Below are 15233 nucleotides of genomic sequence, written 5' to 3' on the forward strand. Positions count from 1 at the left end.
CTACGTAGGTTTCCTTTCGGTGTTTCGGTGTTCAGGTTCCAATTTCTCCATGTTTCCGGTGCAACCGCGTGGGTTTGTTGGTGATGACCGGCATCATCTTCGACCTGAGGACGCTGGCAGCAGTGCCAGCGAAACTGTTGTCATCACCAACAAACCCACGCGGTTGCACCGGAAACATGGAGAAATTGGAACCAGTATAACATTTACGATTCAAAGAAAAAAGCTATAAAATTATGGTATGGTATTTGAAGGAGGCGACCGACAGCTGAGGTCATTTGCGCCATGAGGGAAGGGTATGGAAGGAAGGGTGGAGAGAAACCCGTCGTCGGCATTAGCCTGCTCTTAACGAAAGGCGCCAAGGAGACCACGGCTTAACGTCCCATCCGACGGACGGAGTGTTGCGCTTGAAATGTCCTCCACACAACACTCAAGCAGGGATCGGACAGTCTCTGAAAATTCTCTGCCACTACCGGGATTTGAACCCGAGTCCGCCGGGTGGAAAGCCAACACTCTAGCCACCACACCAACCCCATCCCCCCTATAAAATTATCTGAGAGTATTAAACGGTAGTGCCATTTAAGACAAAAGTGAATGAGTGAACATTAGGATTAAATGTCTCATTGCAAATAAGTCCTTCGGCTATTACTCTCTCCCGCAGAGAATGCAATAACTAGATATGAGACAAGAAATTTTCAAGGCAATACTTACAAAGACGCCTTCCAACCACCCAAACTTGATGACTTTTCCTTTCTTTTGAGGTTCATCTTCAGCTTTTGCCTCATTCTGCAAGAAGAAAAGAAGGAAAAGGTAAGGTTAGAGAGCCATTCGCGTCACAAATTTGCGTAACATGCACATATTGATTGTTTAATAATAAGAAATTTTAAAAAATGCCGAGATAAAGAAAGTAAAAAAGAAAAGTTATTTGGAATTTTATTACCACTATTTATTCATACACATCAAATGTCTTAGACTTGTATGCACTAAAATTAAAACAAAAATGTCATCTATTTTTACGCAATTGTTTTTCTAGAGCATATTTGGAGTAAAAACATATGATACAAAACAGAAAAAAATCACACGATAAATATAAGGCAAAATATGAATTGATCGTTCCCTTCATATGTACTATTCTCCAACGAAGACATCAATAACCACCCGATTCGAATTCAAAATGATAATGGCTTCTTTCCAACACGATAAATCACATCTCATTCAACAGAAATACTAGTATTTCAATTAAAATGATAATTTTCCCTACGGTGAAGCTTACAAGGAAAAATAACCTTACTAAATATTCAGAACATATGGAAAGTAATCCATTAACCTCGACAATAAACTTGTTGGCCCGAATTAACCCTAACAAACTGGACAGTGGTGGGTAATCATGCAGGTAACCATAAGAGATCATAATAAAAGGTATTTACAAACATTTTTGCGGCATACACTTTGCGCCTTCCATATCTGTAGACAACAGAACGGAAAAAGGCGTTATCTATACTTAATTAATCTAGGTTCGAAGATTTTTGCGATTGCGTGACAAAGATATCAGACATGCTATCCGGGGCGAAGGACAAACTCCCAATGGACCTTTATGAGGGAATATATCGAGTGCCTTGTTCATGTGGTAAATATTACATTGGCGAGACCTGCAGATCAATGAAAGTCCGATTGCAGGAACATCGGAGGGCTACCAAAAACAAGCAGCACCAACTCTCAGCCATATCTGAGCATGCTTGGAGTGAACCTGGACATAACATCCTCTTTGAAGACGCCAGGATAATAGCTAAAGAGAATAAATACTGCCCTCGCCTGATCAGAGAAGCTATTGAGATAGCGAAAACGCCCGCAAATTTCAACAGAGATCAAGGCTACAGCCTGCATATTGCATGGAAGAGGATTCTCCGTCCACCAACAATGAGAGATGGACAACCGGCCAATGAGAGAGCAGCAGCGGATCAGCAGCCGCCGCCGCCTATATAAGGCGGAAAATTTTATGCCTATAAAAGACGGAAAAATTTTCCAATTTTTTCACATACCTTCGACCTGAAGACGCTGACTGTAACGCCAGCGAAACCGTTGTCATTAAAAAACAACAAACGCGGTGAAAAACCCGAATAGAATGGAAATATCACTTAATTAATCTATTAAAATAATCTCAAAATGGGAGAGATTGTTCAATCATATTGCTGATACTCAAAGCTCTCCTCCAATCAAGCTCAAAGATTAATTTTTCCAGACAATCACAATTACACATTTTCGTCCAACCTTAATTACTTAATGTCCTTAAAAATCTAGAGTATTAAATAAAATGTCGAAAAGGCTGTATAATCAAGAAAAACCATTTTCATGGTAACTGCAAAGTGTATCCAAAATATGTTTGCGTTGCTATAGCACAGTAGCTATGGATTTGTGATGCCAAGTTTATGGGCAAATGATGGTCAAGATTGCCTCCCCCGACCACCTCCTGAATTATTGCAAACAGTGGCGTAACCAGGAATTTCGTTCGGGGGGGGGGGGGGGGGGTCCAAAACCAGGGAGAACATTTTTTGAAAAACAGGGTACTAAGTAGAGGGTTTTAAATTAATGTTAACACTTTTCATAATCGAAAAAAACTTTATTTGTCGAAGATAAATTTAATAAATTCATGACTTTTCATTTTATTCTTTAATGAAGTATAATATTATTTTTTTTATTTCCAGGGAGAAGTCAAGGTCCGGAATTTTTATATTTCCAGGTCCGGAACCCCCCCTGGCAACTCCACTGATCGCAGATTCCTCCTGAAACACCCTGTATACACCGAAAATTTCAAGATGATGGCATTAATCAACGGCTTTAAACATTTAAACGGTCAATTCGATTCAGTTAGAAATTGGACATTCAAACAATGACACGGCTTGAGAATGGAAAGCAAGTCGTTTCCCGAAACGTCGACCCATATGATTGAATAAACCCGGCGTAGAGCCCGAGAAGAATTCCTGAATAATGACATTAGTTTGAAGCGAGTAAGCCGGAAACAAAAAAGACCGACCGAGTGAAAGGTATACTCTTTAGTGCTAAACTTTATATTTTATGATATTTCTTGGAGTTTAGGTCAATGTAAAACAGGTTATAGCCAACGTTTCCATTTATTTAAAATCATCCTCAGGGATATGAAAGAGAAAACATGAACGGTATAAAATACAAAGATGACAACGATATACAATATTTTTACATAAAAATGTTACGATCGCGTTTTTTATACAGTAATATAATTTAAATTATACACACAGAATTTATATGCATATTTGCGCTTAAGGCGTCGTGTGAATGAATGAAGTAGTATATATATATATATATATATATAAGAACAGAATAGAATACACAAAAAATTTTGACATTTTTTTTAATGTCAACATTTTTTGTGTATTCTATTCTGTTCTTATATATATGTGTATACTTTAAATTATATTATGTACTGTATAAAACATTTTTATGTAAAAATATTGTACATCGTTGTCATCTTTGTATTTTATATTGTTCATGTTTTCTCTTTCATAGCCCTGAGGATGATTTTAAATAAATCGAAACGCTGGCTATAACTTGTTTTACATTGACCTAAACTCCAAGAAATATCATAAAATGTATTAAACAAGGTCAAGAATAGAAGAGGGGGAAAAAATAATAATACTAATTAGCTAAACTTGATTTTCACTGACTTTTTCTAAATAGCGGCCTCAAGAGGATAGATAATGCCACAAAATCTAGGTACAAAATGAAAAGGGAGACGGTTGGTTTCAGATGCCTGGGAATGGGAGAGACCGACTCATCGACTCGTTGCGCTCGCATCAACGCGCTTCTGCGCCGTGGAAAATTTCCGACGCGTCGAAGAATGGTCGTATGCTACTACCCCCCTCCTCATCCCATCCCAACCAACTCCTCCCCCTGAATCCTCAGCCCCTTATCACCCCCTTCCACGGCCCGGGAAGACGTGCACTGAGGTAAGACCGACAGAGTGTGGGGTAGGGATGGTGCTTGGGGCATCACGCATCGAGGGAGGATGTTTCGGTGTTCTCGTAAGTACTCAACACTCACTAAAAGGCAGGGATGGCAACAGAAACTAAACGGAAGCGAAAATCAGAAAATTTTCAATTGTTTCGTTCCCGGGAGCGAAACGAAACAGAATTAAACCCGGGGAGCTAAAATCAGGGTCGAAACGAAATCAGAGTCAAAACTACTTCGGGTCGAAACTAAATTAAAACCTTGGGACGAAGCGAAACACAAATAATGTTTCGCACTGAGGCAGGGGCGCATCTAAGAATTAAGGCTGGGGGGGGGGGGGGGGGGGGGAGGGTTTACGCAACTAATATTTAAGGGTGTGGAGGTAATGCATACCCGCCAGGGTAAGCGGGAGTTGCGGGGGCCTTCCTCCAGAAAAATATTAAGATTAATGGTTCAAAATGGTGAGTTTTACGGCTTTCTGAGGGATATTTGATTGATCCTAACAGTATTCTATAAGTTATACTAATCCGATTAGGTAAAATGGATTAAACTTAAAAATTTCTCTGAGCTCTGGGGGGAGGGGGGTTTATCCCCCAAAACCCCCCCTTGCTGCGCCACTGCACGGAGGGACCACGTGCTTCATCTTCGAATATTTTAGTTGCAACCCACACACCGAGTACAAAGAATGGTTCGGCCTATCGCCATTAGCTGCAGGGTGCACTCATATTTTTACCACCAATAGGAGAACGGGGAACGCAAACTGGCCGTTCGATTTTTAAGCTCAATGTTTTAACCTCTCCATACGTATGTCAAACCTAATGGGTCGAAACTATTCCCTCTTATTCCCCTCTACTCAACTTTTGGGATCGAAACTTAACTATGAGCAGCTGATTTTCGATTAATTTAGTTTCATTCTTGGGAGAAAAGTTTCGTCACTGATCGAAACTAAACTCCTTGATAATTTTAATTTCGTGCAGGAACGAAACTAAACCTCGACTTCGTATTTCCGTTTCCCTCCCGGTCGAAACGAAACATCTTCGTTTCGTCTCACTTGCCAACCCTGCTAAATAGTCATCTATATGCTATGAAAACCCACTTCCGACCACTGACTGACTGACTCATATAAGTGTTTGGGGTAAACGAGACGTGAAATGACAAAAAGTCATAGAATCGACCCCCTCTAAAATCACCTGAAACCCTTGGCAACATAGTCGAAACACTACTGGATTGCTGGATAAACGTTAGTCAGTCGTAAGGGTGGATTCATTATTTTTTCTGGGCGGCGTGTGGGTCTGACGGTCGAACGGTCCCCTCATATTTGGGATTAAGACCAACATACAACGATTTATATTCGAAATATACTTTTTATTTTAATATAAAAGTCATTAATAAAAAATATTAATAAGTTACTCACATAATAACGACAATTTTCTTTTTTCCTTTAAACAGCTTATACTTTTTTATTAGTGCCATCTCGGTTCGCTACCTTTTTTTATTTTAATAGGGAAATAACTTTTGATACCTGAATTTATGAGCGAAAAAAAAACGATTCGAGTGCCCTCTACATTTAAATCTATTACCCATTGCACAAAGCAAAACGAACGTAATGATAATGGGACGTAATAACGTATTGAAAATCACGTGTCCCCGTGTCCCCCCCCCCCCAAACCCGTTTACGGGTAGTCCACTGGATTTAAAAAATAATATCACTACTGAGCAGTCATTATTCTGAAGTAGAAAATTATTTCCTATTTAACACTCCAGAAAACACACAAAATAGTTTTTTTTACAGTGGTTACGCATATACAGTAAAATTGATGATAAAACGCCTCCATGAACAGCATTGGTTATATCGCGGGTATCACCTTGATCTCCGAAGTCATAGAGTTATGATTCTGATTGATTTTGAAGGGTTGCCTTTTGGTGAAGTTTATCCTTGCCTGCAGACAGATGCCTATTAATAGCGCAACTTCAAGCGATAAACGCGATCAGCAACGCAATATTACGTCATAATGCCCCAAAAATTATTACATCCACCATATTAATGTATATGGAAGAATGTTATTATTAATTACATTTAACGAGGAAATTCAATCCCCATGTATCGCAACGGCGCTATTCCAAGGAGGCACAACGCTATTAAAGCTATCAAACAAGATCCGGCGACGTGATTGGCGACTTAAAACACGTAATTTGATAACAAATAGTAATTAACAGTCAAAAATTATGCAATAACATAAAGCATTAAATATCGTCTTAAAATTGCACTATGCCAAAATATTTGTGGTATAATTTGGCTTCAGATTTTTTTCTTACTTTCCCAAGAAGTTTCCCGTAATAACGCGGATTGCCGATAACGTGGGTATAAACTCCGTCCTGCGAGACTTGCGTTATAACCGGATTTTAATGACGAAAACAAAAGCTTGAAGAAGAGAAAGAGATTTGTTACCAAGGTAGCAGAATTAGCAACGATGGACGAAGCAAAAAAGAAATAGTCAATAGAATAGCGCAGGCGAAGACGGCTTTCGACAAAAGAAGAATCTTCTTATAGCTGAGAGTACAAAGTTGAAGTAGGAAAACATTTCACATGATTTATTGATCATGTTTCTCTATGCAAGAGACGCTTGGACGCTGACAGTGGAGAAGTCACGATTAGAAGCAATCAAAATGTGGTGCTACCGTGGAATGATGAAGATAAAATGGATCAACCAAATGAAGACAAGGGCGTACCCAGGATCATAACAAGATGGGGGGGGGGGGAAGACCCCAGTCGAAACGGAAGCGTTCGCGGAAGTGTCCGGGAAGTGTTGCGGGAGTGTTCAGGAAGCGTTTAACGGTATGTGGACGCTTCCCGGCAGCTTCCCGAACACTTCCTCAACACTACCTGACTGACGGCCCTTCGCTTTCCGAACGCTTCCTCGCCACTTCGCGGTTGAAACACTTCCCGGACGCTTTCTGAACACTTCCCGTCTCCCGAAACTTCGGCTTCGTGGACGCTTCCTCGCAACTCCCGTGATGAAACGCTTCCCGAACACTTCCTCAACACTTCCCGGCTCTCGACACTTCGGTTTCGCGGACGCTTCCTCGCCACTCTCGGGTTGAAACGGACTTCCTCAAAGGATTGCTAATTTGTAATTAATAAAGTATGATTGAAAGGGTAAATAACAGTTGAAGTTGCATTTGAGAGAATTCGCAAACAACCCACGTGAAACGGGAGCATCGATGAAGTATTGCGGGAGTGGAAGTAGCGGTTGAGTGCTGTGTGGGATATTAAGGAGCATTTTAAATGTTATCTCGGTAGTACACTAAGAACAGCTACGGCTTTACACAGTGCAATCCATGGTAGTGAAGAGGATGGTCGTACCGCCGTAGATTTCCTAAGTCCCACCGCCGCCAGCGAGGGTCGCAGTTGCTATAATGCCTTAGAATTACCATTTTACTATCCGAGAGCGGTAGACAGGTGGTTACCGAGCCCGACTCGTACCCGTAGGTCTTAGGTTCGATCCTTGAGGCCGCCACTTTTTTTCATAAATTTTCACCTTTCATTTAAAAAAAAAACCTGCTGTTCATTATTATTACCATGATTTACAATTAAAATTTTATTTTTCCATATGGAAATCTTTTTTTGCAAAGTGGCAGCGTCAGGTGTCGGATGGACACTTCCTGAACACTTCCCGAACACTTCCGAAACGCTTCTGGAAGCGTTCCAAGTGGGCCATAATCTGCTTCCCGGACACTTCCGCGACACTTCCTCAACGCTACCTCAACACTCGCCCGCCACTTCCCGAACACTCCGTCCGACGCTTCCCCAACACTTCCTCAACGCTTCCGTTTCGCCTGGGACAAGCCAAGTTGTGGCATTTTAAGAACATTATAACAGAGCTTTACTAGTTTATGAGATTATTTCCTTGAAAAAATAGTTTTATTTTAGTTACATATCTTATACTAATACATATCATTTTTCGTGGGCTTAAAGAAAATTTGTTGAATACTTTCGTTTCAATTCAGTACTGATTTTGCTGAAAGACTTGCGATTTTTGCTTCTGGGGGGGGGGGGGGAGCTGCCCCCCTTCCCCTCGCTGGGTACGCCCATGATGAGAAGAAGCTAAAAAGAGTGGGAGCAAAAAGAAGTCTTCTAATCACCTTAAGGTGAAGGCTGTCTTGAAAGCCGTCTTCGACTGCGCTATACTATGGACTACTTCTTTTTTACTTCGTCCATCGTTGGTAATTCGCCTACCTAGGATGTAAGTGTTGTAAGTTGAACATAGTCGGCCACATTATGAGGCCAGATGGCCTGAAGAAGACAGGTGGAAGGGAAGAAAGGCATGTGACGGCCCCGAATGAGTTACATAGGACAGGTTATGATGGATGTAAAAGAGAAGAAATACTTCATTATGAAAAGGCTAGAGAATAGGAGAGAGGAATGGAGAGCTGCGTTAAACTAATCTTAGCGGTGTTGACTTATGATGATGATGATGATGAACGACGATACGCAATTTTTTTATACGAAACTTAGTTAACACGCTGATGTATTAGTTTTCCTCCCTGTTCTACTCTTATCTACTATTACACAACATTTCAAGAGATAGTCATTGCTCCTTTCATGCAACAAAAAACAAATGGTGATGTATTGAAGCATGATATTTTATTCCTCATTAGTATAATTTGGTTTTCATATCTAATGCCAAGGTTTTTTTGGATGAAGAAAGGTTTCTCAAGTTTTACACCGGTAATTTGCCCGACGTTTCGAAAAGCGACTTGATCTTCATTCAAAAGATCCCCTCGGGATGGGATGCATGGAGAATATTACCCGATATAAAACCCGAGAAATCTTTATTCAGTCTAAACGCCGGGAGAATCTTACGTTTCTTGGATGGATGACACTAGTAGAAGTTACTCATACCAATTTATAAAAATGATTCAGTCCTCGGATTTTTTACTTACGACGATGATAAATATTATGCAAAATTACTGGCGGACCCTACCGACATCATGCCATCCATCTGTGCAATAATTCAGATCCTAGGGGGGAGCACATTTCACATCCGTCCTACTTAAAAAAAAGAAGACTCCACAGTGATTAGGAAAGGCGTTCGCTGACGGGTCATCTTGGCTTGGAGAGGCCACCCATGGGCCGAGAAGACAATTCCCGCGGATGAGAGATGACGCTGACCCTCGACGCTGACCTTTGGGGCACACGAGCCTTTTCCTGCCGACGATGAAATTTCTCCGTTTCGTGGATGATTACGACGTCCATCTGGTTTCCTTCCAATATCCCTCCCTCCCGGTATCCGAGGAGCGGTAGGGGCAGGAAGACAAAGGAAGTCTGAGATGCGCACATCCATATTTCGAAATTCAGCACTCTGCCATACGCTGGAATCATTGGAGGTAAATTTAAAATATGCTGACTCGTTAGTATCCTATTAATTTAGACGGTTTCTGGGCCAATTTTAGGCCATTTTTTAAGTTAATTATATAAATTATCCACTCAGTGGTTCAACCCGTAGGTTGGTTTGAATATGTGAGGGCAGAGGCCACCCCAGACTAAGAAATAGGAGTTTGAATGACACAGATACAGGATAGTGGGGTCAGTAACTTCCCCTGGTCCTCTTTTCCTGGATTTCTTTTTTGGGTGAGTCCGAAAGATTAATCCAGGATTTGAACCCGGAAACTTTCCCTCAACAGCCAACTACTCTAACCGGTAGACTACCACGCTCCCCATTAATTTAAATCCTTCCATTTATCATAGAATAATAAATGCTTTTCAATTTGGGGAATTGAAACAAGGTGGCCTTTCATTGGATTTCAGCAAACGGGCTTAAACGATGAGGCGATGCCGAGTAAGTATCGTATGCGGATCGTATTCGTACATCGCGTTCGCATCCACTGGATTTTAGCGTTACCATTGATATGTAGTGCAATGACAATGGCAATACCCCATAGAAGAAGAAGATTTTTTATAAAATAGTCAAACCTGATGCCTATGTATCAGATAGCACTAGAGTCACAAATTCGCCAAATGTACTCCGGTAACTCCGATACTATTTAAAGTAAACTAAACCTAATCGATGAAATATAATTTGTGCTTGATTTTGGATGAAACTAATGGAAAAAATCAGTCTGAAAAGGGATATGAGAGGCACACCCTACGCAATGAGTTCGAAAGTACACTTGAGGTGGTAGTAAGAATGAGATTAAACCGTGGCAGGAATGCGGGAGTTTGGGTCGGTACTAGCTAAACATTACGATATGCTTAATGGAATAATTTAATTAGACCCAAAATCTCAATTTTTTAAAGAATTTGATACATGAAAGGAAAAAATAATTTACGGTGAAAAAAATCTTCCCGTCATCCTTATATTGGTATACTATGAATGGTATAAACCCTTAGATTAATATACTAAATACTTCACGTACGGTGGTAAAACCATAGAAGAAATACGCATCACAATTATTCAGGCATTGAGCACCTTTTAAAGGATATAAAAATATGTTTATTTCTAGAAATAGATAATAAAAATATTTTTCGGATTCTCAACCCATATTTATTCGCTAAATTTCAAGCGACCGGCTAGATAATGATCTGTGCTGTTAAAACGGCAATTATCCGTGGCGAGTGTTGAATTCTGTCGAGTTACTATTTCCAAACCGTATAATTCTATTTTTCAACGGAATAATTCTAGGAAAGGCAAAAAAAGGCAGGAAATATTCAGTTAAAGAGAAAATAGCACAGATGAATCATTATTTCTAGCTTTCCTTGCTATAAAATGTTCAATGGAATCCAACTTCGTGTTATTTCTCAAAGATAATGATAGATCAATAACTCGATAATCGGAACTGATAATTAGTCATATGCTAATGCAAACGTGTGCGTAAATAAATTCTATTTTGGTTCCATCAACCTCAATGATAAGAACATGAGAACGCGCCTCAACGGAAAACAACCTCTCCAAAGGAAGCGATTTGGATAAGAGCCAGATTTCATTCCCACCTTTATTTACAGGCATGTCACGTAAAACTGAGAGTAACAGAAAATATAACTTCAGAGAATACATAGAGTTTCACAGGCAATTAGTTTCCTCTAACCTCGTCACTTACGGACAGTGGCGGCGCCAGGGGTGGGCCAGGGTGGCCCCGGCCCACCCAAATTTTTTTCGGCCCACATAAATATGACGGACAAATTTCAGAATCGAAGTCTAAAGTAAAACTTGATTTTATAAAATTAAAATAAACTGTTTACATTACAGGCAGACCACTCCGTTAATTTGCTAAACAATTTTGTTTTGAATTTTTGTGAACTGAGCTCAATTAAACATTTATTTTAAATGTTCATTAGGATATATAATTCCCAGGACATTAATGAAATAATTATTTTTACCTTGAAGTACTGAACATGACTCTTTGTGATTTAAACCTGAAATTTCTCACTTCCCAGCAAAGTTTTAAATACAAATCTTAATTCCCGCAGTACACCTGGCGTTGAAATTATGCATGCTTCATAAAATTTCATGCACCTGCACCGTAACTTAAACTATTTTTTCTGTTTCGATGTCAAATTGGCATTTCGTAAATAGGGATTAATTTAAATGGAGTTTCAAGCTGGAAATGAATTTCCAAAAATATGCCTCGATCCCAAAATATCTTACATTTCTAGCAGACATCGCGCTCCGCTACAATGCTTTCCCTATGTATCATTATTATGATTGATGCCAAAGCCTTACGTCTGATGAATAAGTATCACCTCGAATATCACGCGTTAATGCATATATTCGTAATTGAAATACTCGGATTTTTCTGCATTATACACATATTTCATTATTTTTCACCCGATACTTCAATAATATCATCTCCGACTTCCAAACGAAACGGCCAGGTTCAATAAGAGCAAACTGACGGAAACTCAGACTGAATGCGCCGATATGTAGATCACCAAAACAAATTCCACGTCGCCCAGCAGTTGCATAACATTGCTTATTCGGAAATTCCTCTCCACGCTTCGCTTGACGGGCGCAGGCCCTCGTTTTTTTTTAGCTCACCACGGGTACTGCACGGAAATAGCGCCTCTACCGGCGACTTCCTGGGATACAATTGTCACTAAGCTGACTCAAGCGTCAGTTTCATTTCCCATGAGCAGTTGCTCTCTCTCTATCTCTCTAAACGGCAATATCCGTTGAGAGCAGATAAGGGGACGGGCACGTCCCATCGGGTTGGCTAGGACGGCAGACATGCGAGTAGACAGACAGATACGATGGGAGAACAGCACGTGAAATGCACTCATTACAACTACCACCACTACCATTCAGCACTTTTAGTTCGACGGGATGTAAGATTCAATGCCAGCCGCCCAGTGGTATCGCTACCAGTGGCGATCATAGTGGACTCTCATGCTTCGTTCAGATTACGATTGTCCCAGCAATAGTTGGAACTATCGTGCATTCACACAATGATGGTTAAAACCATAGAGGTTAAAACCTGTGCGGCCCTCTAGTGCTGACATCTAAAGTGAACGAGAAATTGACGGTTATCAAAGCTGTTGAGGTATGCAGGGTCAAGATATTACTGTGTTCAACGTGTATTTCACGAATAATTATTCTTCCTTGATTGGACAAATCCATGAAAAAATTGAGTGAAGGGAGCTTCACGAACTTTTCGTCTTTCTCTTGTCGCTTCCTCTTTCCGGTCTCCCAGCGCCTAGCCATCGTAAACTGGCAACGTTATGAACTACAGTAACTATCGTCCAGACATGCATTCACACAGCTAGGTCTGCCAACTATCGTTAGGACGATCGCTCGGACAATCGTAATCTGAAATCAGTGAGTATTCTATTATCTTCACTGAGGAATCTATCCCGATCGTGCGGAAAAATACAACAGGAGTAGGAGGCAATTGTGAAGGAGTGCATTACATCAGATTTGGCGATGACTTCGTAACTGTGTCAGACTCTGAATAATAAACAAATATAGAACTTGCTCATCCTATCGGACAGAATATAGAGTCTGAGTGGGTAATCTAGTATCTTCATTGAGGAATCTATCCACATTAAGGAAAAGACAACGGGAGTTGAAGTCAATTGCGAAGGAGTGCGTAGCTGATAACTTCGTAATTGTCTCAGGCTCTGTATTATAAATTAACGGAATGCTGCGTATCCTATCAAATATCATTCAATACTGTATATTATATGGTAACATAAAAAACGAAATAAATGATAGCACGAAAATATACTGAAGAAATTAAAACCAATATAATAAATAATGACGACATAAGAACTGATTGTGTAGAAAAATTTTGTTATCACGGTATTATAAACGCATGGGACAATAGAAGCTTAGTGCAAGTCAAGAGATGGATTGGAACGACATAAAGGAATTTATGACAATGAAAAATATTATAACTGGAAAACATACAAAAATAGATACTGAAAAACCGGTTAATATGTTAATAACCCCGATTTAAAAGGCCGTATAGAGCTGTTTCCGGTGGTATGAAAATAAATAAATAATAAAAAAACTCTAGCAAAAACATGTTTTAGGGAGTGAGGACTAATATGGAAGTGAAACTTGGATACTTGGTTAGTTAGATGGGAGTAGACTTGAGACCGTTGAGATGTGGTTACAGCAGAAGATAACATGACCAAACAGGACGGATGAAATATAATGAGAAAGTTTTAAGAGAAGCGAAAGGTGATGGAAGTTTACTAATGGAAGTAGAAAAATAAAAGATAAAATTTATTGGTCATGTCATCACATATCAATGCATTGATAACGAGAACTCTTGAAGGGAGGGAGGAAAGGAAAAGGACGGCCGGGGTAGACATATTTTGGCGACATTCAGAAGAGGATAAGATGCAGCCATTGCATGGAACTGAGGCAGACGCCTAATGACAGGGAAGAATGATCGGATAGCCTTGTAGGAATGCAAAAATTCTAGCCTATTGATCGCCTTAAAATAATCTGTATAAATGATGAGGTCTTGTGAAAAATGATTGTCACTCTTTTATCATGTTACGATATCATTGAAGTTATTTTAAGCCTTCTGGGTTATCTACTGCATAGGCTCAACTTCTAACCTAAAAATGAGTAATAAATCCTGCGAAACAAGGCATCATCAGAAATGAGACTAGTATATACTACATGATAAATTTTTGACCACTAGGGTGGCCAGAATTTTGTTCGGGGGGAAATTTTTTGAAAATCAGGGTACCAAGTAGAGGGGTTTAAAACTAATTGTACGCTTTCACAATCTTCTTCAAAAAACTTCATTTTTCAAAGAAGTATTTTGTTAATTCATGATTTTTCAATATCTTATTTTCTTTCATGAAGCAAAGTAATTGTGTTTTTATATTTCGGGGGGGGGGGGGGGGGGAAGGCCCCCCCCCGGGCCCCGCCCCCTCACTACACCACAATTTTCGACTGAAATCCTCAGATTCTCCTGGGCTTCGCCGGTAATAACCACCGTGTGTAATTGTGGCATTGAAATCGTGAAAAAGTTTCCTGATAATTATCGATTGCCGGTTTCACAGGAGAGAAAGCACTACAATTAAAACTTCAATTACGCCCATCAATGACAGTTTGCATGGATTATAATTTTGTTGCCGAAATTCCCGTTCTGGAAGTATGATTACATACGGTTATAATCCGAAAGCTTCGATATAGGCACTTAACAAAATATTCTTCGAACTCTCTTGATAAAATTCAAAAGGTAATTAGACATGTATAATAAGGCAAAATTTGCATGTATCCGAAATCAAATTTTAAGGCAAATAATAATTATTTAAGAAATACATTCTAAACTTTCAGAGACCTGAATGACATTCAGTGTTAACAGATAAGTGGCATGAAAGCGAATAAATCAAATTGATTCCTCTATAACAAAAAAACAAATAAATAATTATAGTTTAAAAATTCAAATTAGTTTTAAATGTTCTTTTCCCTTAACAATCATGGAACCAAAGAAGTTTTCAATTCGTATTAATATTTTGATTTCACCGAACTAGCACTATCCTACCAAGGAATGTAGATGAAATTATCGATTCTGGACGAGAGGCGAGCAAACAAATGCTCTGCTCGCAAACGGTAAATCACATATAAACTTTTCTTAAGAAAACTCTCCAAGTGATCACATTTAATTAGCCGAAAGACGACAACTGGTAGAATTTTCAGCAGCTATCTAACAAGAATTTCCATTTATATCACCATTTCTGAAAAGGATGATTACAAAATTAAGCTGCTATAAGTTCCACCGATTAACGATGATCT

General features: G+C 39.6%; 1 protein-coding gene across 2 annotated transcripts in view; it reads right to left on the minus strand.

Annotated features, from left to right (window-relative positions):
• The window catches only part of LOC124167073 (solute carrier family 12 member 3-like), a 255017-nt gene that overhangs the window by 47061 nt on the left and 192723 nt on the right, over positions 1-15233 (minus strand). For both annotated transcript variants that reach the window (XM_046544865.1, XM_046544863.1), the window contains exon 2: positions 709-783. In XM_046544865.1, the coding sequence (XP_046400821.1) occupies positions 709-783 (75 nt within the window). The remainder of the gene's footprint in view (positions 1-708; positions 784-15233) is intronic.

Source organism: Ischnura elegans, chromosome 10 (genome assembly GCF_921293095.1).
Source record: "Ischnura elegans chromosome 10, ioIscEleg1.1, whole genome shotgun sequence".
Taxonomy (NCBI): domain Eukaryota; kingdom Metazoa; phylum Arthropoda; class Insecta; order Odonata; family Coenagrionidae; genus Ischnura; species Ischnura elegans.